This window comes from Eretmochelys imbricata, chromosome 23 (genome assembly GCF_965152235.1).
Source record: "Eretmochelys imbricata isolate rEreImb1 chromosome 23, rEreImb1.hap1, whole genome shotgun sequence".
NCBI classification, from domain to species: Eukaryota; Metazoa; Chordata; order Testudines; family Cheloniidae; genus Eretmochelys; species Eretmochelys imbricata.
This window is the reverse complement of record NC_135594.1, coordinates 3,386,736-3,412,925: the sequence shown is the minus strand read 5'-3', so window position 1 is coordinate 3,412,925 and position 26,190 is coordinate 3,386,736. Positions and strand designations below refer to the sequence as shown.

Genomic DNA, 26,190 nt, shown 5'->3' with positions numbered 1-26,190 from the left:
TGCCAGAGCGTTAGGAACTGGGGGGGTGGGGAGTCTGCCTCCCCCACCCCCCCATCCTCACAGCTGGAGGGAGGGAGGAGCCTGAGTTAACCCTTCGGGAACGGACACCCCAGTGGGAGAAGTGTGTCCGGGGCGGGGACGGGGACCGGGGGGCAGGGAAAAGTGGGATCCCATGGGGTGGAAGTGCAGAGGTCAGAAGAACACGCTGAGCCGGTGCCTACCAGCTTGTGGGCAAAGGTCGGCTCCTCAGGGCTGCCCCACAGACAGTTTTGGGGGGGGAGGGGTGCAGAAGGCCGGTCCCTCAGCCCCAGGGGCCCCCATCCAGGCAGAAGGCTGCACACACCCCTCCGAAGGGGGCTGCTTCGGTCCCATCAGTTTCACAAGGTGCTGAGTTAATGGGCACGGGGGGAGGGGGGGGTCTCTTCTCCCCCCGCCCCCAGCAAGTTAAAAGATGGAGCAGGCTGCGTTTGCTTCAAATGAGGAGTCTCTGCTGTAGTGTTGGGGCCCGGCCAGGGGACCCCCGGCACCCCGGCTACCTGCACGGGTCCTTTGCAGCCCCAGGGAACAGGAACCGGGCAGGGGGCACCGTGGGCCGCCCCAGACCGGAGCCGCCCGCAGCTGCTGCTTGGCTCTCCTGGTAGGAAGGCGGTGGGGTGGCGGCCTCTGGACCACAACAGGGCTCGGCTGCTTCCGATGGGGGGGCCAGGCCCCTGGAGAGGACGAGGGGCGTCGGCGTGGTGGAGGTGGGTGGCACGGGGCCCCCCTGGGAGCCATAGACGGCCTCCTCGTAGGACGGGAGTGGCACCGGGCAGCTGTCGACGATGCTCACCTCGGACTCCTCCATGGGCTCGTACCACCTGCACGGGGACGGGGAGACCCCGTCAAGTTCACACCTGCGCCCCGGGGCCCCAGCCCCTCCCTGCTGGAGCCCCACCACAACGGGGGTAGGACCGCCATGGCAACAGGGAATAGCGGAGGTGGAGTGCAAGGAGTCTAGTGGTTAGCGCAGGGAGCTGGGAACCAGGACTCTCTCCCCGACTCTGGGTGGAGAGTGGGGGCTAGTGGTTAGAGCAGAGGGGGCTGGGAGCCACGACTCCTGGGTTCTCTCCCCGACTCTGGGAGGAGAGTGCGGGCTAGTGGTTGGAGCAGAGGGGGCTGGGAGCCACGACTCCTGGGTTCTCTCCCTGACTCTGGGAGGAGAGTGGGGGCTAGTGGTTAGAGCAGGGGATTGGGAACCCTGGTCCTTACACTGACCCTGTGCAAGTCACTTCCCTTCTTGGTGGGCGTCAGTTTCCCCAGCCCCCTCCGCGCAGCCCCTTCCCCTGCAGCATGGGGCCCCCTAGTCCCACCTCGGGGTCAGCACTGACTGAACGGGCAAAGACGAGACGAGGCCAGAGGGTGAGTCAGACCCAGGCATCCCCAGGGGCTGGGCAGGAAGGGGAGAGACAGAAGGTGGGGGCTGGACCCTCCCCCGGGAGCATCAACCAGTGGGAGAAGGGAGCAGAGGTTTGGGCCTCCTCCCCCCGCCGCCCCAGCATCAACGGCCAGGGCAGACCCCCCCCTCCAGAAAGGCGGCAGAGCTCACCTCCAGCACCAGTTGCTGCAGGGTTTCGGCCCCACCAGGACGCACACCATGGCCACCAGCAGCAGGGCGGACACCGTCACCGAGGCCGCAGCCACCATGGGGATGGAGGAGACACCGAAGATGGAGCCGGAGCGAGGCACCGGGGATCCTGGGGGCGGGGGGGGAGAGAAGGTCAGCGGGTCACACACGGCAGGAGGCTATTTCATAGTTTCCTGCAGCGCAAGGCGGTCAGATCTCAGGTCCCAGCCCCGCCAAACTCGAGCCCGGGCCCCAAGGGGATGCATTAAACAACAACAAGAGGCCAGAAGCACTTGAAACCCAGATGGGGGACTTGAGCCCTCCGGGCCCCAGCTGGGGCGCAGAGGCCTCTATAAAGGGAAAGTCCACGGCACCTGGCAACACCAAGATCTGGGGGACCTTCATTGCACTGGGGGCTGCCCAGACTCCAGCTGGGTCTCCCCCACTTGTGCCAGGCACCGCCCAGACCCAGAGTGAGATGCTGCCCCCCCTCCCCGGCCCGTCTCACACAGCTCAGTCTAAATAGACAAAGGGTGGGCGGGGAAACTGAGGCACAGGGCGAGGCAGTGACTTGTCCAAGGTCATCCAGCTGGCCAAGGGAACAGCCTCCCATGTCCCAGCGCTCTATCCACTAGGCCATGCACCCTCCCTTTAGTCAATAGGTTACAGCGGTCTGGAGCAGGGACAGCACCGTAGGCTGGGGACTAACCAGGCTGTTCTCATGTAACTGACTGCGGCTGGGTTTTACCCGCCTTGTCCCAACCGCGGCTGGGCATAAGGGAGCAAAGGCCCCCCCCACCCCCCAATTCCTGTGAGTGACAGCGTACCTCCTGGAACGGAGATGGGGATGCCAGCGAGGGCAGGGAGCAAGGGAACAGCTCAGGGGCAGAGGGCTGGGGGTCTCCTCTGTGCATCCACCATCCCCCCCCCCTCCCCCGGGCAGGCATCACACAGGCTGCATCCTGCCCCCAATCACGGAGCAGGAGAAAGTTTCCACCAGCAGTTTCACACACACACACACACCCCCCCGGAAGAGGAACGTAAGGGAGAGGAAATGCAGCCTGACCTCAGGGAAACACCCACGCACTGTGGGTCGCGGAGGCAAGGTGCCTGGGAGCGACCGCTGGCGAGCGCCTGGGGGGGTCCGTTTACCCAGCCCCCCCCGGCAGCGAGTCTCAGAGCCCCGCTCCGATGCAGCCTGGCACGCTGGTGCTAAATGCAGCCTTGTGGCTGCCACGGCTCGGGATCCGAAGCCTAGGGAGGTGGTGGGCCTGGGAGCCAGAGCTCCAGCCAGAGCCTGAGCGCGTCCACAGCTCTGGTTAGCACCCGTCAGCACAGGGTCAGAGACTCGCCGTGCAGACGAAGTCTGTGGGGCAGAGGAGCCCAGGGCGACTCGCTCTGAGGCCCAGATTTTTCATGGGAGTTGGGCATCAAAGGACCTTGGTAAACCTGGAACTCCATTCCCCAGCTGCAGAATGGGGCGAATGCCTGGATTTTAGGCTTTATCGGGTGCTCTTTTTGTTGGGTGTCTGTACAGCACCTGGCACAGTGGGGACCTGGGCCATGACAGGGAGTCCTAGATGCTACTGTAAGACACCTAATAGCAATTAAAATGAACAGCGCCTGGCACAACGTGGTCTACGACCGGGGCACCCACACACTGCCGTAATACACCTAACAGCAACAAAAAAGTACAGCGCCTTGCGCAACGGGGACCTGGGCCGTGGGTGGCAGCTCCTGGGGCGACTGCAATATACGACGAGGATACAGAGGAGGAAGTGGCAGAGAGGTCGCATTTACCCCAGCGCCCGGGCCAGCACGAGCACGGCCCCACGTCTGCCTACACCAGCAGCTGCCGCCGGGTGGCGCAAACAGGCCCTGCAAGCTGCGGCGGGGGCCCAAGAGGTACCACGTCTCTGGCAGAGGCCCTTGCCCATCGCAGCAGGAGGAGAGGATCAGCCGGGCTGGGCGCGCACTGACCTGTCAAGGGGTTGCAGACGACCGGCTTCAGCACGCTCCACTGGCCACCCTTGCAGACAGAGACCCCAGGGTGGCCGGCCAGGACGTAGCCGTCTTCGCAGAAATGCTGCACCATGGAGCCAGCCTTAAACCCGCCGCTGCCCAGAGACAGCGTGCAGGCCAAGGACACACACCTGTAGGTAGTGTGATCAGAGGGGTCCGGGAACTGGCAATCTGGAAGGGAGGAACAGACACATTGAGGGTTAAAATGGGGGAAGGGGGGGTCCAGGATCTCCTCGGTGGGGTAAGAAGGCAGTGAAGCATGATGGGGGCTAGTGGTTAGAGCAGGGGGTTGCCAGAGGCCAGAACTCCTGGGTTCAATGCCCAGCTCTAGGCAGGGAGTGAGGTCCAGTGGGTTAGAGCAAGGGGATGGGGCATCTCTCCCCGGTGGAGTCACTGGCGATCCGTGACCTCTGGAGGATGGGGAGATCTTATCTCGCAGGGATGGCAAAGGGCAGGGTGGTGGTTTCTCTCTCCCTTCCCTCCGGACCCCAGCATCCTTCCAGACCCTTCTTTTTCCTCTTGCCCTTAGATCTTCTCCTCTCACCCCAAAATTTCCCCAAGGGCAGAGAGAGGTTAGATCCGGAGGAGCAGAGTCCCCCATGCCGCTCCCTGCGGCATCTGGCTGCTCTGGGAAGGATGCCCGCCCCAGCTTCACTCCAGATTTCAGCCTGATTAGGGCTGACCTCAAAACCAGCATGGTGGGGGACTTCCTGGTTCCAGGGAAGTGATGGAGAAGTAGTGAGTCACCAACAGGGAAATGCCCGCTGCCCGCAAACCCACGGCTGAGCTGGCCGGGCTTTTACGTTCCTCATCTCGATCAAGCTCTCTCTCCCGAGGGCTCCCCCCAGCACCAGCCGTTGCACCTAACTTCAGCCAGCTACTGGCACCTTAGCTACCGGATTGGCGAGATCTACTGCCAGAGGGGCAGGAGAGGAGCCAGCAGCCAGCTCAGCGCCCACCTCACCCCCCATTCCTAGAGTTGCGGCACTGGGAGCAGGAGCTATGGGGCAGGCTGCAGAGACCGTCGGGAAAAGGGTTTTTCCGCCCAGAAATTTTTGATTTCTCAGCAAAAATTCAAGCACCCAAAACAATATTTCAATTTGGAAATGCTACTGCAGCACCTCATGGGAGTTGTAGTTAATGTGACTCGTGCTCCTCATGCTCCTCTACAGGCCGGGCTGCATGATTGGACTTCAACTCCCATGATCCACCAGAGCCAGGCTCTCCCATTTTTCACCACCTCCAGTCTCCAAGAATGGACGCCATGTTGCAACATGGGAAGCGTAGTCTAACTGGCCTATAGAGGCGAACAGGAGCAGGGGACACCCAGACTACAACTCCCACGAAGGGCCACAGCAGCCTGGCCAAATGCAAATATTCTGCTTTTCAGGTGCTCAGTTCTTCAGTTTAAAAAAATCCAAGTTTTCCAGGGGGAAGCAGATGATTTTTTTGCCAGAAAATTGTTGAATACCCAATAGTCGCATAACCGATTTTCCGTCAAAACCATTTTGATGGGAAGGTTTCACCCAGGAGGGGAGGGAAAGGCAGCAGAGCGGGTTTGGAAGGCGAGCACCAGCCAGTACCTTTCCTCCGGAGGACAGCACCAGAGCCGCAGAGCGCCGTGAAGAACAGAGCCGTGGGGAGGTAACATGAAGGCCGGCGCAGCCTGGGACATCCCGGAGCCTTCGCCATCTCACCGGTAGCCTCTGCCCAGAACTGCAGAACCAGTTGCAATAAGCCGACACGTTACCATCCTGTAGGACTTGATAACCCATCTTACAAAGTGAGCACCACCCCGCCCCACCCCAAGCTATGGGTCAGAACCTGGAGGGAGACACCCACTAGCTTTGGAGAAATGGGTTTAGTTCAGGGGTGGGCAAACTACAGCCCAGGGGCTGCATCTGGCCCTTCAGACGTATTAATCCAGCCCTTGAGCTCCTCCCAGGGAGCAGGGTCCTTTTGCCCCACTCTGCATGTGCCATGGCTCCCAGAAGCAACAGCATGTCCCCTCTCCAGCTCCTACGCATAGAGGTAGCCGGGGGCTCCATATGCTGCCCCCACTCCAAGCGCTGCCCCTGCAGCTCCCATTGGCCGGCAACTGCAGCCAATGGGAGCTGCAGGGGCAGCGCCTGTGGATGGGGCAGCGCGCAGAGCCGCCTGGCCATGCCTCCACGTAGGAGCCAGAGATAGGACACGCCGCTGCTTCCAGGAGCTGCTTGAGGTAAGCGTCACCCAGAGCCTGCACCCCTGATCCCCTCAAGTGCCCCGACCCCCTGACCCAGCCCCGATCCCCCTCTCTACCCTCAGTCCCTACCCTCCTGCACCCCAGAGCCCGCACCACCAGCCGGAGCCCTCACACCCCCACCCTTTGTCCCAGCCCCAAGCCCTCTCCCGCACCCTGAACTCCTCATTTGTGGCCCCACCCCAGAGCCCGCAGCCCCACTGGAGCCCTCACCCCCTCCCGCACCTCAACCCCCAATTTCATGAGCATTCATGGTCCACCATACAATCTCCATACCCGGATGTGGCCCTCAGGCCAAAGAGTTTGCTCACCCCTGGTTTAGTTAGAGGTTCATCAAAAATGCTTTAGATAAAAGGGGCTTGATAACCGCTGGTCTCTAGCGGCTAGGGCACGATTTGGATGTGGGGGCCACTTGCCTCGCCCTACTTGCGAGCCTGTGCCCTGGTGGGAGTCACAGCTCCTTTCTCCGCACCCTGTGGGGGGCAAGGAGCACCCAGATCCCAAGCCACTCGCTCGCCAAGCATCTCCCCTTTGGCTTGGCCACCCACCCGGCCTCCCGGCGCTCTGAGATGCAGGGGAATGGGGGGCAGCCACGGGCTCCACAGGTTACTGGCTTTCAAAGAGGCCTGGAGTAGGAGGGACCCCCCCCCCCCCGCCCAGGTCCCCAAAAAAGGGCTGGCCATGCCAGGAGCCACCGGAGAGGTAGCACTTAGCATCAGTACCAGAGTTAAGGGCAGGACTCAAAGGGTAAACCCCCGCACCCCCAAAGCAAGACCCCAAAGGGCTCTCCCTGCCCCAGGCTAACGAGGGGGATCCAGCCAGCAACAGCTGAAGCGAGTCCCCCCACCCCACTGTCAAGGGGCACCCACACCCCACAATATGCCCAGGGTCCCAGTCCTGGTCCCAGCCAGCCGCTCAGGGGAGAGGAGGGGAGTCAGGGGGCCTCTCTTCAAATCGAGACAGATAGATCCCTGCACCCCTGGAGAAAGGGAGACGGTAAACCCCATCCCTGCGCCCCTGGAGACCCCACCCCCCATCCCGGGGCCCCTGCACCCCTGAAGATTCTTCCCCCGCCACCTTCTGCACCCCAGCCTCATCTGGGGTCCCCGTCGGCTCCCCACAGGGGGTCCCCGCGCCCCATGAGACCCCCCACCCCTTGCCCCAGCAGGGGCTCCTGCCTGCTCCCCATAGGGGTCCCCCTGCGCCCCCGGAGAGACACCCCCCCTCACCGAGTCCTGGCGCTCCGGATCACGGCGGCCGCGTCTCCCCAGGGGCGCTCCGGAGCCGGGGTCACCGCACGGGGCGCTGGGCGAGCCCCCCCGGCGGCTCCGGCTCCCAGGCCCGACAAGCAGCGGAAGCAACTTGCAAAGCGGAGCCGGAGCCGAGCTGGGGCGGGTTTTAAAGCAGCCGGCTCCGCCCTAGGGGCCGGCTGGAAAATCTGACTAGCGGCGGGCGGGGGGGTAATTCCCAGCGCGAATCAATTTGCTCCCCCCGGCCTGAGCCAGCCCCCTTCTCCCCTCCCCCCAGCCTGAGCCAGCTCCCTACTGCCCCCCAGCCAGTGCACTGCATCCCCCTGCACCCCCAGCCCCCCTTCTCCCCTCCCAGCCAGCCCCCTACTGCCCCCCAGCCAGTGCACTGCATCCCCCTGCACCCCCAGCCCCCCTTCTCCCCTCCCGAGCCAGCCCCCTACTGCCCTCCAGCCAGTGCACTGCATCCCCCTGCACCCCCAGCCCCCCTTCTCCCCTCCCAGCCAGCCCCCTACTGCCCCCAGGCTGTGCACTGCATCCCCCTGCACCCCCAGCCCCCCTTCTCCCCTCCCGAGCCAGCCCCCTACTGCCCCCCAGCCAGTGCACTGCATCCCCCTGCACCCCCAGCCCCCCTTCTCCCCTCCCAGCCAGCCCCTACTGCCCCCCAGCCAGTGCACTGCATCCCCCTGCACTCCCAGCCTGTGCACTGCACCCCTGCTCCCCTCCCCCCCACCGGCCTGAGCCAGCCCCCTACTGCCTCCCACCTATGCATTGCACTTCCCCCCTGCACCTCCAGCCTGAGCCAGACCCCTACTCCCTTCCCCCCACAGCCAGTGCACTGCACCCCCCCATCACCCCTGCCTAATCCTCACCTGCTCCGATCAGGGTCCCACGTCTCCCTTTGTTCCCCACTCACCCGCCTCCCAGCGTCACTTTCTGCCCATCCAGCCCTGAACCGTTTTGCTTTGGCATAATGAGCTCCCAGCGCCCCATTCCGTACCCAGAATCCCCCAGGGCCCTAGCACCTGCATTACCCAGAATCCCCCGGGGCCCCTGCCCACCCAGACCAGACCAGCCTCTGTTACCCAGAATCCCCAGGGCCCTTGCCTATCCCCAGTGCCCCATTCTCTGTGACCTAGATCCCCTTGGGAACCCTGCCCATCCCCAGTGCCCCATTCTCTGTGACCTAGATCCCCTTGGGAACCCTGCCTATCCCCAGTGCCCCATTCTCTGTGACCTAGATCCCCTTGGGAACCCTGCCCATCCCCAGTGCCCCATTCTCTGTGACCTAGATCCCCTTGGGAACCCTGCCCATCCCCAGTGCCCCATTCTCTGTGACCTAGATCCCCTTGGGAACCCTGCCCATCCCCAGTGCCCCATTCTCTGTGACCTAGATCCCCTTGGGAACCCTGCCCATCCCCAGTGCCCCATTCTCTGTGACCTAGATCCCCTTGGGAACCCTGCCCATCCCCAGTGCCCCATTCTCTGTGACCTAGATCCCCTTGGGAACCCTGCCCATCCCCAGTGCCCCATTCTCTGTGACCTAGATCCCCTTGGGAACCCTGCCCATCCCCAGTGCCCCATTCTCTGTGACCTAGATCCCCTTGGGAACCCTGCCCATCCCCAGTGCCCCATTCTCTGTGACCTAGATCCCCTTGGGAACCCTGCCCATCCCCAGTGCCCCATTCTCTGTGACCTAGATCCCCTTGGGAACCCTGCCTATCCCCAGTGCCCCATTCTCTGTGACCTAGATCCCCTTGGGAACCCTGCCCATCCCCAGTGCCCCATTCTCTGTGACCTAGATCCCCTTGGGAACCCTGCCTATCCCCAGTGCCCCATTCTCTGTGACCTAGATCCCCTTGGGAACCCTGCCCATCCCCAGTGCCCCATTCTCTGTGACCTAGATCCCCTTGGGAACCCTGCCCATCCCCAGTGCCCCATTGCTTGTTACCCAGAGTCCCTGGGGCACCTGCCTGTCCCCGGTTCCCCGTTCCCGAGTCCCCTGCCAGCCGTGGGTGCCTTCAGTCCCTGGTCTGGACATGGAAGCTTGGGACGGGAGGCATTCAGAGCCGATGGTGAGGTACCTAGGACAGATGGCTGGCTGGCCCGGTGGCAAAACACTGGAGAGCTGTGTCCTGGCTCCCCCCACCCACCCGTGCCACCCCTGGGGACCTTGTGGCCCGTCTGCACCTCACCCACTTCCCAGGCATGCCAGCACAGCACCCATCCAGCAGGTGCCAGCCGCCCCGACCTGCAGAGCCGCGGAAGGCTCCCTCCCTGCTCAGCCCTTCCCATGGGGACAATAGGCCAGGAAAGGCCGCCAAGGAGCTACTTAAGGGCATCTCCCGGGGCAAGTGTTAGAACCCATCCAGGTTTGGGGTTGGTGACAATGCTGGACAGGACCTCTCCAGGTGCAGTCAGGGCTGGGGTGGGACCCACTTTGGCAAAAGAAAACCCACCACCTGGCCCGTTTTGGTAAAAGAGCTGCCTAGCTCAAACAGGGATTCATTCAGAGAAGTCCTGGGACCTAGTTTATCCAGGAGGTCAGACCGGATGATCACAGTGGATCTATGAACCTTTCACACGAGTTTCTTCTTTCCCACCATTTATTTATTTATTTGTCCCCCCCACCCCCCCACCCAAATGTTTTTTTGTGGAAGAAACTTTTGTTTTCCTGAAATTTTCCTTTTCCCCTCGAAATCTTTTGGGCCTTTTGGTTTTGGAAGAAAAACCCTCAGACGCTTTTGGCTTCCGGCCCTTGAAAAATGTCAGTTTTCGATCAGCCAAAGCTAAAAATAAATAAAATACAAACTTGGGGGTTTTCACTGGCCAAAAAAAACTAAAATATTTTTGGCTTCCAACTGCCCCTTCCTCCGTTTTCAGTGGGCAAAGGGGAAAAAATTGGCAAAACCGCATCAGAAGTCTCGGAAAGTTTTTTTATGGAACCCAAACATTTTTCATTTCCTCCCAAATTTTTCTGGGTTAAAAAGTTGGTTTTTTTCAATCAGTTCAACCACCCAGGTTAGTAAGTTGTTTATAACTACGCCACGTGGGTTTCGGGCTATTAATAAGAGAGTGCCCCGTTCTCGGTTTAACTATTTTGGTCTAGTCAAAGCAATTCCACCAGCCGTAGCGTAGCACCATTCCTACATGGGAAGGGGAATAAGCTCTCCAGGGGAGGCACCTACAACCTAGTATAACTGCATCCGCAGACTAGCAGGCTGTACCAGTATAGCTAGACTGGTCAAAAAAATACCATCCCCTTGACAAACATCACTATAAGGAGGCCAACTTCCAAGTATAGCTCAGAACATTCTTCGAGCACTTGCTAATCATTTATAAACAGACCCATTTTGAAGCTATCAAAGGAAGTATTTCTTCACACAATGCAGAGTCAACCTGTAGAACTCCTTGCCAGAGGATGTTGTGAAGGCCAAGACTATAATGGTTCCAAAAAAGAACTAGATAAATTCACGGAGGATAGGTCCATCCATGGCGATTAGCCAGGCTGGGCAGGGACGGTGTCCCCTAGCCTCTGTTTGCCAGAAGCTGGGAGTGGGTGACAGGGGATAGATCACTTGATGATGACCTGTTCTGTTCATGCCCTCTGGGGCACCTGGCACTGGCCACTGTTGGCAGACAGGATACTGGGCTAGATGGACCTTTGGTCTGACCTATTATGGCGATTCTTATGTTCTTATCCCTAGACAAGGGATCCAGTAGGGAGAATTTCTGCCTTGCAGCTTGGCTTATTGGTGCATAGGCTGAGAATATGCTACCGGAGAATTTCCTACAAGTACAAACCCCGCTTTGTGTTATTCTGAACCAACCACAATTGTGTTTTAACCAGGAGAGGAATAACGGGTTGGTCTCCTATCAGGGAAGCACTGGTCTATTGCTTTCTTCTTTACAAAACGGTGTCTGGTTATCCCAGAATAGCCTATGCCAGTCAATGTCCCTCCCAGAGAGAAGGCCTAAAAAGAAGAGAATTGATGCATTGCGCGAGAACAAGGAGAATTGTTGAGACACTTCTCGAGCAAGGTGAGGGATGAGGAAAGAGAGCTCAGGGGGACGTTCTAATTTTCTGGATGCTCTGATTTTGTTTGGGGTTTTTTTTGAGTCTTTAGACAGCTGTGGTCTGTTTAGGCTGTATTATTTATTACAGGTATTACGGTAGCATCTAGGAGTCCCAGTCATGGCCTGAAGCCCCATTGTGCCAGGCGCTGCGCAGAGACAGGTCTCAGCTGGGTATTACTGGAATACCTTGAATTAATCAGTCTCCAGGAGCTGGGACTGCAGGAAAACACCGCCTAATGACTTGCAGCATGGGTCACTGGTGGCCCCTAACTCCTCTGCCTCAAGCGGACAGAGTGCTAGCCAATCATGAACCTTGGGGTCAAGCCCCAGCTATGCCACTGCCCTTGGGAAAGTTACTTTCCCCTCCCCCATGCCTCAGTTTCCCCATATGTAAAACAGATGAGGCAACTGACCTCTCTGTAAAGTATTGGAGCTGGGGATTATTATATAAGACCTAGATTATTATTTTAATTACTTACCTGGCCCCTGTTCTCCTAATCTCTGAGCCCCTCATACTGTCTCGTGTGAGGTGGGGCTGTTACGCCCATTGTACTGGTGGGGAAACTGAGGCACGGAGCAGCTAAGTGACTTGCCCATAGGGTGTCTGTGGCAGAGCAAGGAATTGAAGCGGGGTCTTTCAAGTCCTAGGCTCACCTCCTAACCCCTAGGCCACCCTTCCCAGCAGTGCCCAGCACCTTCCAAGCGTGCTGTCCTTTTGACTGCGAGGTGCGTGGCCCAAGCTGTGGAGCTCCACGCTGGGGAGGGATGTGGTAGGGGCCCAGACTGTAAATGTGATGAAACAGGATGCTTTGTGGAGGGGTGGCTCAGCCACCTTATTCACAAGGCTTTTTCCACGAGCTCTAGGGGAACTGTTTCTTCCTTCCTCAGTCACAGCCCATCTCACCATCTGCCTGGCTATTTTTAGCTCTGGGATAGGACAGACAGGCTCAGAGATGCGGTGGGGAGGGTGGATTTTGAGCCGCCTTGTCACATCCAGGAATTGGTCTGGTTAGCGCAGAATGGGGCGGCAATGGGGAAGTGCCCCAAGGAGGGGCTGATCCACCAGGCCACTCTAGGGAAGCTGGCTGGGTGTGAAGTGAACTGGGTTTACACCTTGCCCCTGGGTGGGCAGGGGCCTGGAGGTCAGCACTGGGATATTGCTATTAGGTCTATTACGATAGCACCTTGGCGGCCCAAGGTGCCAGGCGCTGTACATTTGGATTGCTATTAGGTGTATTACGGGAGCACCTAGCCCTATGAGGTCCTGGACCATGAGTGGGATACCTTGGTGCTACTGTAATTCACCTAATAGCTCTAAAAATGTATCTCCTGCCCAGCACAATGGGGTCCGTGTCCATGATTCCTAGGTGCTACCATAATACATGTAATAAATAGTGATAATAATATACAGCGCATGGCATGATGGGGTCTGGTCCATGACTGGCTCTTAGGTGCTACCGTAAAACACCCAATAGCAATACAAATGTAATATACTACAATAATATAATTCATACTAACAAGGTGTGAGTGCTTTATGCCTCCACACCTGGGGCAGTCAGACCCTCCAGTTACCCCAGGATGATTAAAGCAGTCCAGCTGTCTATCCCGGGCACGGCCAATGAGTCCTTCTTAGAGCCCCATGAGGATTGCTTCATTGGAGGGGTTTTTTTTTTAAAGGGTTTTTTGATGGAGGTGACATTTGTTCATCCCAGCTGATGATTTGCTGGTGGTTTAATGTCACTGAACAATGGCGATTTCCCGGTGAAATCGTTGGGTTTTTGTTTCAAAGAGCTGCGGTTACTGACAGCTTATAGGGGAAACTGAAAATGAAGGCAGTTGGAAAAACACCAAAATTTCCCCTGGGAAATTTAAGGGGGAAACACCCCCCCCCCCGCCACATTTCAAAATTTCACATGGAAAAGAAACTGGAATTCTTCCCCCCAGCGCCGATTCCCCGAGGGGCCGACGCCAGCAGCTCTTGTTAGCCACCGCGGGCGTGGGCAGGGCTCAATGCCCCGTGAACGGCCACTCCACTGGCAAGAGTCTAAGGAGCCGAAACCTGCTGCCTTGAATCCAGCTGGGCCACTGCAGTTCCTCGGTCTGGGAGGCTGGGGGAGGGATCGGGGGAGCAGCGCCTTCCCCACGAGGAACTGGGACATGGGACCCCTTTCCCACCTTGAACCCATGACTGGAACATGGGGAGGATCCAAACGCTCCCTGAGGTGGTGAAAATATTGAGTACCACATGCATTACGGTAGAACCTGGTGTCCCCGAGATCGGGGCCCCATTGTGCTGGGTGCAGCCCAGACCCCAACCGAGATTAGGGCCCCCATTGTGCCAGGTGCCACCCAGACTCTGACCAAGATTGGGGCCCCATGTCAGGGCACTGCCCAGACCCCCACCAGCCAAAAAGATCACTAATACTAGTGGGGAGGGGAAATGGGGGACACTGTGGCCTTGGTGATCAGGCAGTGGGTTTGGATTGCGATCTCCCAGGCAGGTAGGACCGCACCAAGCCTGTTAAAGCAAGTGAGGGCGGTGGGAGAGATCTCCACGCTACTGGGGCTGCTGGGGAAACAAAGGGGCTTTTCGTAGCGTGTGGGAAGCGTCAGGTGGTCAGAAATTCCCCGGGCTTTCAAGGCTCCCGCTGTGTGTCAGGAGCTCCAGGACCCTGCCTGCTGTGAATCCCCCAGCAGAGCAGCAGGGAATCCCCTCTCTCTGGCCAGCTTCAGGGCAGGAGGTGAGCCCGAGGGCCTGCCCGGACAGCACAGGCTGTCGGCGTATCTCCGGGTGCCACCCAGAACGTGTAGGTTCCTGTGGAGCTCTGAGCTGCAGTCAAAGCCAGAGTCCTCCAACCAGGAGGGACTTTATCCTCACAGGGTCCTCCAAGCTGGAGTATTACTACCCCAAAGATGGGGAAACTGGGAAAGTCCTTTCCCCCTCTCCGGGCCTCCAAGTCACACAGTCAGTGACAGAGCCAGGAATAGAACCCAGGAGTCCTGGCTTCCAACACGCCACAACCCTCCCAGCACTGGGGACGGAACCCAGGAGTCCTGGCTTCCAACCTCCCTGCTCTAACCCAATACACCCCCCACAACCCTCCCAGCACTGGGGACGGAACCCAGCAGACCTGACTTTGGGCTCCATTCTCCCCCCCCCCCCGTAACCCTACAGCTAAAAATCACCTTGTGAGGACACTGTAGTTATTACAAAAATTAATTTACGTCTATTCGAGTGGAATGAGGTCAATAGCCAGGGCCCATCATGGTAGTATCTGGCTCCCTTTGAAAGTTAAACGCAATCCCAGTGGTTAACATTGGCCAGGGAACATCCTTTCTCCTTTTATTATTAGGATAGTTATATCATGGCAGCATCTCGTGGCCCCGGCTGAGCTCAGGGCCTCCATTGTGCCAGGTGCTGTACAAACCCCGACCGAGATCAGGGCCCCCTGATCGTGCCCAGACCCATGAGTGCCCAGACCCATGAGACCGTTTCCCCCCACCCCCGCAAGAATTCAGTTCCTGTCAAGAGTGGGCGGCCGTGGCGACCCACGTCCTTGCGAAACGTGCATGGCAAGAGACTGAGAAGTTGCAGAACCGAGCCCTTGTCTACACACGAACACCGCCCCCCCCTGCTTTAGCCCAGGGGTCCACCCCTGGCTTCGCTGACCCTGTGGCTGACTGTGACCTGGTCCGTCTACATGAGGAGTGCTTTGCCTGTAGAGCCGTCGCCGGGATGTTAGGCCAGCAAAAAGCTCCTAGGGCTACCAGCTAAACGGTGCATTGCCTGGCCTGCCTTATTCCAGCGTCCTGCCCAGCAAGACCAGCTGCAGCAGGGAAAGCACAGGGGAGCTGCTGTAACTGCATCTGTGCCAGGGTGGGGGTGGCATTTGCCAGCCCAGCTGCTTCATTCGGTGATCGCAGCCCTGGCCGCCGTAGCTAAGCCAGCCCTTCGCAGTGCGGACAGGGCCTGCGGCTAGACACAGAGCCGCACGGCTCCAACTCCAGGGATGGCTCTAAACAGAGTTCACCCTGGGCCCCTGCCCCACGCATCTGACTTACGGCAACACTAAGCGCGGGGCTGGGCATGGCGGCGGGGGAGAGCTGGTGTAGCCCGGGGCTGGGCCCTACCCTCCACTAGAGCAGCCTCCCCGAGTCAGGCGGTGGGGCAGACCCCGGCGGCTGTTGTCCAGCGGCCCCCTTGCTCTTCAGGTTCGGTTTCTCTAGGTGATCAGCAGGCGCTGGGAGCTCCGGGCCTAGACGCTGTCCCGGTAAAACGCTGGGCGAGTCCCGCCTTGGCTGGGTGCCCCCTTGGCGTGTCGCTCGGCCGGCCGTGTGTGGACGCTCTTCAGCGGATTCTCTACGCGGGGGGTTCGCCCCGACCAGCCGCTCTCGGCTAGGCGCTATCCAGCCACCACAATCCTGAACTGGGACGGCGATGGGCCTGCCCCAGCCCCTCAACTCCCTGTGTGCTCGGGGGGGGGGCGGGGGGGGGGTTCAGGCCCAGACTGAGCAGGACAGACCGAGCGGGGCGGGCGAGAGTGACATCGCAGTGGGAGCCTCGCGGCAGCAGCAGGCCCGGCTCCCTGCTAAGGAGACACATTGGCACCCTCTCGACCATGCGCTTTTTGGCGCGGTGGGTTCCTGCAGCAGACACCCGCCACCCCACCCCGAGGCCGGTTGGGAAATCTGCAGCTTCCTTCCTCCCAGACGTGGGACCAGGCAGCCGGAGGGTACTTTTGAAGATGACGGTGACTTTCTTTCTCTAAAGGGCGCACTGGAGTGATGTATGATGTCTTTAAAGGTCACTGGGGGGGGGTAATCTCCCCCCCCTCCCCCAGGCTTGTATTGTTTTAAAGGAGGCTGGGATGCTGAGCAGGAACTCTACCCCCTTCAGGCGGGCGGGCTCCTGATCCTTACCCCCCGTTTGCTCCCTCGGCAGTGCTGAGTAAGGCAGGGCCGGCTCTCAGCCTGTGCCAGGGCAGCACGTAGCCCACTGGGGTCCCACTGCACGTTCAACCCTCTCAGATACAGCCCCTGGGAGCTGTTACCGACACCAGCCAGTCCAGGAAGAGCCAGATCAGGAGATCAGGGAGATCTTCCCTGGAGATCAGAGGCTGGAGGCTTCCACCCGCGGCCCCTGCACGGTGAGCCCGGGGCTCCCGCCCCCAGAAAGCCAGCCGGGCCGAGCTCCTGGTTTCCATTGAAATCAGTGAAAAGTCAGAGGCTCGAGGGGTCTGGGCCCCGGCCTGGATTCGAAGAGGTCAAGAGACGGAGAACGGAGCACGTCCCTCGGGAGCTCGGTTGAAAATCGGTGCCTTCGTTCTAACTGGCCTCTGGCTTTGACTTCCAGTCCAGGGCTCCGACTTGCTCCACCAGCTTGAAAGTGCCTTGGAGCGGCTGACGCCTTCTCCCCAGGAAGGTACGTCACATATCGAGAGCAAGCACCGGGCAGCGCCCCCCCCCCGCCATCTAACCACCCCAGCTCTAGCCCCCGCAGCACGTGAACCTGCACATACGCCCCCCTCCCCCCAAAGAAACCACACGAGGCCAGGGTTTCGTTTTCCTCCCAAAAAAGAAAGCCTGTAATTGTCACACTAACCTCAAAACTGTTCGAAAAGTTTTGCCTGGCTGAGGCCCACAAAAAAAAGTCCCCAAACCCCAAACTCACAGCACAAGATCCAATTCCTTTTTTTTATACAAGTCAGTCCCTGGCTGAATCAGGCCCCCCCCCCCCCAAATCAGGAATACTGTAGTGTTACAAAATGACAATATAAATAGCTTCTTTAAAAAAAAATAGTAACAAGAAAACAAATCAGTAGTTGTTTCTCGACAGAGTTCACCAGTTCTTTGCATCGCCTTTGAGCTGCCTTGCCAGGCCCCCCCCGCCCCAGGCTCTCAGAGGATTGCAACACTAAGCAGCTTGCTGTGGAAGTTGGGATGCGGGGGGGGGGAAGCTAGTGTCTTACACCGCAGCGGACCAGCCTGTGCCGATTGTCACAAGCCCACTGTTGGCGTGCGATGACGTAGCGGGGGGAAGCAGGACCGTCCGGTCATTCAGTGAGCAAACCACCGCCGCCGGGGTTTCCCCCACAGCAGCAGGTGCTGGGGGAGCGAGTGATTCAGGAAAGGGGGAGCAGCTCTTTGGCCGGGGGCGAAGCAGCCCAGCGCCAGGGGTCGCCCGGAGAAGTGGCGAGCGAACGGTGTAAATTGGCCGAGCTGCAGCCTGCAATGGGGCCGCAGGGATCGACAGCAGCTGAGGAGCGGGCCCTGGGTGTGAGGCTGATTTCACCAGCTGGGGACTTGGAGCAGATGCTGCTACAGTGGCATCAGCTGGGAATAATGCTCATGCCAGTGGAAGGATAATGCCTCCCCCCGCTCCCTGTGCCCCCTGGGAACGCTCGACCCCACGCCCCAGGTCCCATTTGCTTAAAGGAGACCCCGGATCCTGAGCCGGCCCAGAGGCATGTTGAGTGGCAGGCTGGGGGCTCAGCCGCCATTGCCAAGTGACCCACAAAGCCCTTCTGCTCCAATCCGTGAGCCGTAAAGAGTCCGCCCCAGCTCGTGTGCTCCCCGAGAAGCTCAGGGAGAGGTTCGGGGGTCTGAACAGTAGAGGATGGGGCTCAGAGGGTACCCAGTAACACACCATGACTGGGTGAAGTAAGAGACCGGAGAAGGTCTGTGTAATTGAGCTGAAACCCCAAAGAAAATAAATGTTGGTTAAAAACTTTCCCGTATGGGGAGATCAGGGGATGGGTTATGAGGCGGAGGAGGAATTCAGAGCCGGCTGATGTGGTTTATGTCAGAACAGAACATGGGCGTGAGAAGCTGCAAGGCCGGGTGTACTGTACAGCACGGGACAGTCTCACACCCACAGGCTTTGCTGCAATTTAAGCGGGCTGAGAAACGGCAGAAGGTTGAATAATGATGTGTCAAGAGCTGAGAAAAACTGCAGGAGCCCAGCCAGGAGTTAGACAAAGGGCTCGGGCTGAGAAGGGAGGGCCTAGGTACAGCACAGTGCCCGAGGGGCTGTACTGAACAAGACCCACCCCCACACCGTAAACACGTCTGGGTGTAGCGCTGGGTTTGGGTGACAGAGAGCTTTGCATCATGGTCAATCGTGGGTGGCTATGAATACACACATCCTGGTCATGCTGTCGGGCACTTCAAGGGTGTTTTAGTGATCTAGTTTATGTTTAAAAACGCTAAGGCTAAGGCCTAATAGAAAAAGAGCATGAAACAGACCTTCCCGGTCACCCGACGCAGCCATAACATGTCACGAATTCGGACAACTGAGCACGCAGCACTGGCTCAATCCTGCTCTCCCTAAAATCCCCGGTAAGACACTGGATCAGTAAGAGCAGAATTCAGCCAGCGTGGAGTGCTCTAGAAGATCTTACGCATTAGCCAACTTTCAACATGCCCGTGGCTGGCTCCTAACTGGACCGACTTCTGCTCTGCCCATCGCTTGCACCCCAGTGGAGCCAATTCCCGATTGCCACCCAGGGAAGAGTTAGGTCCAGCACATAAAAATACCTAACTGGACCCAGTTTCCGCCCCCCTTGCCCCTGTCAGTCTCTAGTGCCCTGTAGTTCTCTCTGTTGTAACAAGAAGCACGACTGATGTGCAGTTCTGCAGACAAGAATCCAGTGGCCAGGCAAACCAGATAAAATAACCGCAAACAATCCCCTTGTGTCTGTAACCAGCCCACTCCTGCTGCACGAGGGGGGCTCCCGCAGAGAAGAAAAAAGGCAGCGAACTCTAACTGAAGTAGCTAAAAGCATGTAAAGAAAGACCATCCCTGTGCCCCTCCCACGCCCCAGAAAGCATGCAGGGGAGGTTGTGCGGTACAGCATGCATGTTCATTGCACGGCGCAAAGGCGGGGAGGAATCCTCCTCCAAATGGCTCAGTTTCTGCATGCGGGACCCTCCCCGAGCAGCCCCTCCCTGGCAGAATGGAAAGTAGAAGCAACAAAACGTTGGCCCAGTTCGGGGCAATTCTTCCTTTGGACCCGTGTTATAGCACCGACCTCCCCCGATCGCAGAGCGGGCTGCTTTGCGGACGCAGCTGCCAGCCTCGGACAGAAGAGTCTCTCTCAGGGGTAGGAAATCCGCCCCCTTCCCCGGCTGGCGTCAGAGATCACAGCTCAGTCCAGCCCCTGAGCTCCGAGAGGAGGCCACCCCCCGACCGGTGCTGAGCTCCCTTCCCACACCCACGACCAGACCCTGTCACCTCCTCCCTACGCTGAACTGGGCCCATGGGCTGCGCAGAGGGGGAAGATCCTGCCGGGGAAGGGGAGTCCCCTCTGGCAGGATCTCTCACAGATGATCCAACAAGCCCCTAAGCCTAGACAACACCAGAGAGCTTCAGGGCCCCTGCTCCCCCGTAGGCCACTGGGGCCTTTATTCCTCTGACCCCATAGGCTGCCCAAAACTGAAGGCAACAGGCCGGGAGCCTTGGGAACCTCCCTCCCCGACACGCGCCTGTCCCCCTGTTATGGTACAGCAGCCCTGCACTGCAGGGACTCCAGGTATCCCAGCATGCAAGGCTGCACAGATCAAGAAGCGGCACTGCATGCTGGGATACCAGAGTCTCTCCCCCAAGTCTTCTGCATTCTAGCCGCAGGGGGCCGGAGTGGATTGCGTTTTGGAGCCCCTGGGGGACGGGTGAGCCAGGCACTTTGGGCGACTTGGATGCAAAGGAACCTGTGAAGCGAAGAGGCCAGGTCTCTGCTCACCCAATCCCGAAGACTGAGCAGCAGCACGTGTCTAGACAACGCAGAACGAGCACGGGGGCAGCATCAACAGGCTTTAGGTTCCTGCGCGGGACGGTGTGGTGGAGACCCCGATCCTAGCAGGCAGAGGGGCTGGGCTGATCTCAGCAGTCACGCAGCGGGGGTGGAGCTGGCAGGGGGAGATTTGGGTTGTCAACAACCCAGCAACAGGCGTCGTCGTTTGCTGCGCCTGGAGGCAGCTGCTCCTGCCAAGAGGACCCAGGTGCTGGGGAGGATGCCCTGCCGTTGGCTGCCACCCTACCGAAAAAACCCAAATGCTCCGGAGCTAAACAAAACCGCTCCTACCTACTCCGACCGCTCCTGTCCCGGCCCAGGGAAGACTGAGCCCGCAGCCACAGAGGAACAGGCAAAGCTGCTTCTAGACGCGGCTGGAAGTTCCAGTGTTGAGTTGCTTAGTGTCTGTCGCTCCCGGCCCCGCCTTGTCTTTGTGTGTGTGTGTGTGTAAAAACTACCATTTTGATCAGAAATTTTAAAGTCATTAAACCCCCCCGCCCCAGCTGGCCCCCCCCGCCCCCCTCCCGACTCAGCAGTATGGTGCGACAGGCAGGAGAACTCCTGCCGGCCATCACAGTAGTGGCACGGTTGTAAATCCAGTTAGCGGAACCGCTGGCCCCGCAGCGGACGGGACGCCGCCGGGAACCCGGAGGGACCGAGAGAGCCGAACGCTCCTGCTGCTGATCTGGCTGTTGGGAGCCGCCGTCCCTGCCGCGGCGGCCAAAGGGAACGGCAGCAGCGCCCTGGAGAACGGAGGGCCAGGGGACGAGGCAGGGACGTGGCTGCTTCGGGTGGCCGCGTGGGGAGCGGTTAGACGGCGTGTGCGTCTCTCTCTCTCTCTCTCGTGCAGCCGGCACTCTCATCTCATCCGGTTCTGCCGCATGAGCGGCACGATGCTGGAGGGAGGCCCAGCCTTCGCCAGGAAGGGGTGTTTCAAGAGTTCGCTGGCGGAGGCTCGCTGGACCGGGTCTCTCACCAGCAAGCGGTCCAGGAATCCTTTGAGGGAAGGAGAAACCTGCAGAGGAGGAGGAGGAAGGCGCAGCCATGAGTCAGGGGCTGAGAAGAGCGAGTGCCACTGGGAACTAGAGAAGCCACTGCCGGAGGAGCATGACAACAGCCCTAGGCTCCCCTGAGTCGGCCACCCACCCGGATCCTGCAGCAGGCAGGAACTGGACGGTCTGGAGGTGGGGAAGGGAAGGAGGGGGAGCTATGGACTGGCACAACCTCCATCCGCCGGGCATAGAGGAAAAGCAGTGAGAGAGAAGTCTTTTGAGCTCGCCCCATTTCACCCCAGGCCTTAAGTGCCAAGTCATCTGGCCTCTGAAGTCAGACGAGGAACAGGGCGGTTGGCAATGAGTCACAGATAACACGTTACAGATCCTGGAAGACACCTCCCTATCCCCAGAGCAATCCATCCCCAGACATCAAACCTGTTTGCATGCGAGGCCCCCCCGCCGCCCACGCACCCAGAGACCCACGCTAACATGTGACTCCTCTCTGAGGGTTTTATACCATCTGTGCGCTCCCCCCACCCCCACCCCCAGAGGGGGCCGGAGGACACGGAGGCAGGGTTCCCTGGTGGAGACCAGAACACAGAAAGCTTTTGGCCTCGGCTCGCCTGGGCACAGCGCTCTCCCCCGGGCCAGAAGTGAGTCTGTAAAATGGGTGGTTGCTGTTAACTCCTCGCTCGATGCAAAAGCCGCACAATCACTGTGAGAAAGTGGAGGTTGTGTGGTTCAGCATGCTGAAAACTACAGGTCGCAAAAGCCCGTTGAGCTCAGCCCCCGACTGTGGTCACGACCAAGGGAAGCCCTTCAGCAGAAGATCACGTACTAACGGCTCCCTTGTGTGCGTGCAAGAAGTCCCTGCTTCAAAGAGCTCAGAATGGATAATGGGTGGGAGGGGAAACTGAAGCACAACGCGGCAATGGCTCACCCATGCACTCACTTGGAGAGCCAACAGCAGGCGTGCGAGCACACACGTACACGTACACAACATATATGGAGAACTCATGTCCGAGTTGCATATTCTCTCTCGCAATGCAGACAGAGGGTTTTAAAAGCTACATGTCTGCAGGTCCTGCCATTATCCTGTTCCACACCTACCCCGCACTGACAGCTTCATGAAATCTAACAGGGAGGGAAGGGACTTGCCCAGGGCCATTTGGCAGGGCAGTGGCAGAGCTGGGAATCGGCCTCAGAAGTCCTGCGTTCCACTCCTGTGCTCTGTCCACTCAGTTCTGCTGCCTCCCCTAGGCTCTCGACAATCTCACCCAGGGCGCATACGAACATGGGACTGGACCTACATCCATGTCTCATTCCCGGACTTGAGAGAGTCACCGTGAAACATCAACATCCTCAGGGCTGTTGTGTGTGGAACGTCCCACCCCAATGAGTGAGTGAGCAAGTGAAAGAGAGCAAAAAAAAAAAAAACAGATACAAAGGAACCCGGTTCACCAGGACTTCAGCTGGCTTGCTAAAGAGTTAGGAGCAGTTTGACTAGCCACCCCTAGGAAGCCTTTATGGGGGAGAACCAGGCCCATGCACTGCGGAACACATCTGTGGGTCTCCCCCATCCAGGTTCCTGACCCTACTTAACTCCGGAGAGGAGGAGATGACCCACACGTTCTTTACCTTGTGCACATTTTTAAGTTTGGGGGGCAGGTTGTCCCGGATCATCTTCATTGCCTTTAAGGGGGGCTCATTAAAATAAGGGGGCTCTCCATCCACCATTTCAATCACCATCACTCCGAGGGACCAGATATCCACCTGCAAAGAGAGAAGAGATGGGCGAAAGGGAAGCGAAGGGACAGCGACTGGTGATGGAATGATGGGTGGGGTGGGGGGCTGCTGTACACCCAGAACTGCCCCATTGGGCTGGGCACTACAAGATGCAGAGTGATGGACAGTCTCTGCCCCCAGAGCTGACAGTGTAAATAGACAAAGGATGGGGAGGGGAAACGGAAGCACAGAAAGGGAAGTGGCCTGCCCAGTCCAAGAATAGCTCCCAGCCCAGTCTGCTAGACAACGCTCCCTGGGCGGCACATCGGTGTCCTATTTAAAATCAGAAAGACCGGTACCTTCGCCAGAGGTGAAAAGCACCATAGGGTCTCACTGAAAGAGCGATTAGGCCACACTCCCCCAGGCAAGGCAGCCTGGAGTCTGGATCTGACCAAGACGGCAGCTGCATGTTAGAAACACCAGTCATGTGGTGTAGAAACCCAGAGCCTGGCCTGCTACACCAGATGACTGGTGTGTTTCTAAATCTGTCACCGCAGGAATCCCAAACCCCACCTCCACCAGTCTGCCCCTTGATTAGCAGGGCCGTAAGCGTGTCTAGTGCTTTATTACTACACAGACATTTCTAAAGATGCACAGGAACCAGGAACGAATGCCATGAATTGAAAGCAAGCAGGTGAGTCTTCCAAAGAAAGGGACCAAATTCTGCGTTCGCACCTGTAGAGTAAAACACTTTCCTTTTTAGGACCCAAATGCACTTCTGGCTAGTTTGCCTTTATACACAGCGCCACCCAGTGGCCTTTGTTGCTACAGACGTGCCAGAAGCAGACGTGAACAGTCAAACGGATTTCACTGCTACGGGAATAACTGGCCACCAGACAGGAAGCCTCTGCAGGGTTTGTCCTGCCTTGGAAAAGTGAGAGAGTTTCAGGCAGGTTGAGTCAGCACATCGGATTTAACTTCGCCTTACGTGATCAGCTTTTCCTAGTCAAGAGAAGCCCCCGGGGTTTGGGAGCATGGAGAGAAAAAACACACCCATCCACCCTCCCTTTAGGGTATAACCGTCAATTTCACTGCACACACACAAACCAAGGGAAACCATTTCCACAGATAATTGAAATTTACAGGCAGGCATGAACGTAGGAGAGAGTTTGGTTTAAGGCTATTTACTTTGCCGATTTTGACAGGTGATGCTGACAATTTGCAGGTTAATAGCTACAAAGCTTTAACTTTTCGAATCTGAACCTCTACAGTCATTAAATAATTAATTGTCCCCCTCCCCCCCCTTTTCTGAACCTCTCCCACAACTGTGAACCTTTAGGTCTACAAAAATTGGGGGGAAAAGCGCACAAACAGCAATCATCATCAAAATTATAGAGCAAGACCAACCGAATTCTGCCCCACGGGCGACCCAGTGACCCACCAGCATCCTCACGGGGCTGCTGATCCAAGGACCAGTTAGCGTCAGTGGGATGTGGACAGGCTCCTACCAGCTCATTCCACACGAGGTGCTGGGAACTTGCTCCCCTACCCCGCGGCCTAGGAAGCTAAAGGCTGCATCCACCTTTCCATCCTGCAGCCTTTAGGGTTTCGCATTGCTGGGGTTTTACCATCTATTCATCTCCCTGCAGGGTCAAAAGGTGGATCGGAGCGCTCATGGCTGTGTTGAGGCCCCTGTTTGTATCCCCAACTGGGGGGTGGGGGGGCAGGAGAGAGAGAAGCATGAGGTGCCAGGTTATTACCCAGGCACTAAACTAGGGATCGCCCAGGCCCTGACACTCCATCATTTCCCTGACACTTCGTTTCCCTGACACTCCCATCATTTCCATTTCCCATCGCTACCCTCCCAGCTCCCTTCTCTAGCAGCGGCCTCCCTTAGCTCTCAATGAGCCTTCTCAGGAAGGGGCCAGGATGAACTTCCCCCATGGATTCTGGGGCCCTGCCCCTCTAACCTTACCTCTGGTCCATAAGGTAGTCGGGAGATGAGCTCTGGTGCCATCCAGTAGGGGGTTCCCACCAGCGACTTCCGCCGTGGGACCTCTTTGTTCACTTGCGCGCAAAACCCAAAATCAGAGAGCTTCACCTAGGGAGAGAGGAAAGGAAGAGGGTTAGCACAGGGAAAACTGCTGGCAGCCGCTATACCAGCCTGCCACACCACAGCCAGCAATCCCTGATCCACAGCAAGAAAGAGGGACCAAAAATGCAATTGAAGTGATAACCATTAAGAAGCCACGCAGATGAATATAAAGTGTAATTCTAAAAATTGTCTAAGCTGCTCAACATTCCTGTGATCAACTCTGGTTTGCAAAGTTGTTTAGTTTTTAAGTACACAATTCCTCCCCAGCCTCCACCCGCTGTGATCTCAGTCTCCAAAGGACAAGACTTACAATCCCCATACTCAGAAATGTAAAAGTCTCACAGGAGTTTATCAGTGTAAACAAAACACCCCTGTTCACATCGGCATAACCCCAAAATGGCTCAGATTCAAAAGCATGCTTGGCAGGCAATTAATCCATAATAGCCAGGGTATAATAGGTTTGGGCCTTCTGGATGAAAGGGTTGGGGGGGGGGGGGGGAGAGAGACAGGGAATTATTGAGATTTCAAAACCCACTATTGAACGGCATCTGTTGGGCCTAGATGGCAAACACCCTGGGAAACGAGGCGGATTTGCACAGTCAGACAGAAAATGGAGCCAAAGGAAAGATCAATCAGACTTTTCTTATTTAAAGCACGCCAAATGCAAATCTGCACGAGGGACTGAAGCCGCTTCCATATGATTCGCTTGTGAGGAAGTCAGATTTGTATTGAAAGGGGTGCCTGGTGAATCGAATGGACTGCCCAGAGAGGCATGGATAGGCCAAGACTCATGCCATATTGAAATAGAGACTGCTTTGTTTCATTACACAATCGTTTCTAGCTCTCGTGGATCGGGTTAGGTTCTGAAGGAAGGGTGAACTTAAGACTTGTAACCATGCTGTTAAGACCTAGGACAGAGCCTGGCTCTAGGGGCTTAGAATCATGAGCCACTGAAGGGAAAAAGAGCCAATTACTTTGGTCCTGGTAGGACATTAAAAAGATGAACAATTTTAAAATGGAACTGTTATTTAAAGAGAAAAACATGGATATTCCATTACCAGTCGGACATTTAGCTCACATTTCTACCACCCTCTGAAGATGTAAATTTGAAAAAAAAAAAAAGAGCTTTTTTGTTCTGCTTTAAAGGGGACACAATCAGCTTACACTAGCCGAAGGGTTTTTTTAACCTACTTTTTACAACCACTTATAAAAGGATGGTAATTGAACCAGATTAGAGAAAAAACTGCTTTCCCCTCCACCCCACATTTGTTTGCAGGGCCCAGTCACTTTCATGGTTTCCCCTGCACAGCCCGCTCCCCTCGTCTTCCACACACAAAGGAAAAAGCATATTCTACAATCAATAGGAAAGGAGGTTGTAAAAACAAAAACAGAATT

The 26,190-nt window shown here is 57.6% G+C and overlaps 2 protein-coding genes across 4 annotated transcripts in view; both read right to left on the bottom strand.

Annotated features, from left to right (window-relative positions):
- Positions 1-238: 238 nt before the first annotated feature.
- LOC144279267 (sushi domain-containing protein 6-like) lies at positions 239-5,317 on the bottom strand. Its single transcript, XM_077840757.1, has 4 exons — positions 5,209-5,317; positions 3,584-3,796; positions 1,586-1,733; positions 239-857 (listed from the first exon to the last, which is right to left on the bottom strand). Exons 1-4 carry the CDS (start codon positions 5,315-5,317, stop codon positions 533-535), a joined length of 795 nt encoding a protein of 264 aa, XP_077696883.1. The 3' UTR covers positions 239-532.
- A 15,199-nt stretch (positions 5,318-20,516) lies between these two features.
- PAK4 (p21 (RAC1) activated kinase 4) overlaps positions 20,517-26,190 on the bottom strand; it is an 89,594-nt gene continuing 83,920 nt past the window's right edge. Inside the window, exons 7-9 of one of the 3 annotated variants that reach the window (XM_077840697.1) lie at positions 24,676-24,801; positions 22,614-22,748; positions 20,517-20,995 (exon numbers count right to left, since the gene is read on the bottom strand). In XM_077840697.1, the coding sequence (XP_077696823.1) occupies positions 20,840-20,995; positions 22,614-22,748; positions 24,676-24,801 (417 nt within the window). In that variant the 3' untranslated portion in view covers positions 20,517-20,839. Of the gene's footprint in view, positions 20,996-22,613; positions 22,749-22,773; positions 23,626-24,675; positions 24,802-26,190 lie in introns of those variants that run through there. The other 2 variants (XR_013348659.1, XM_077840698.1) reach the window with 2 other exon arrangements.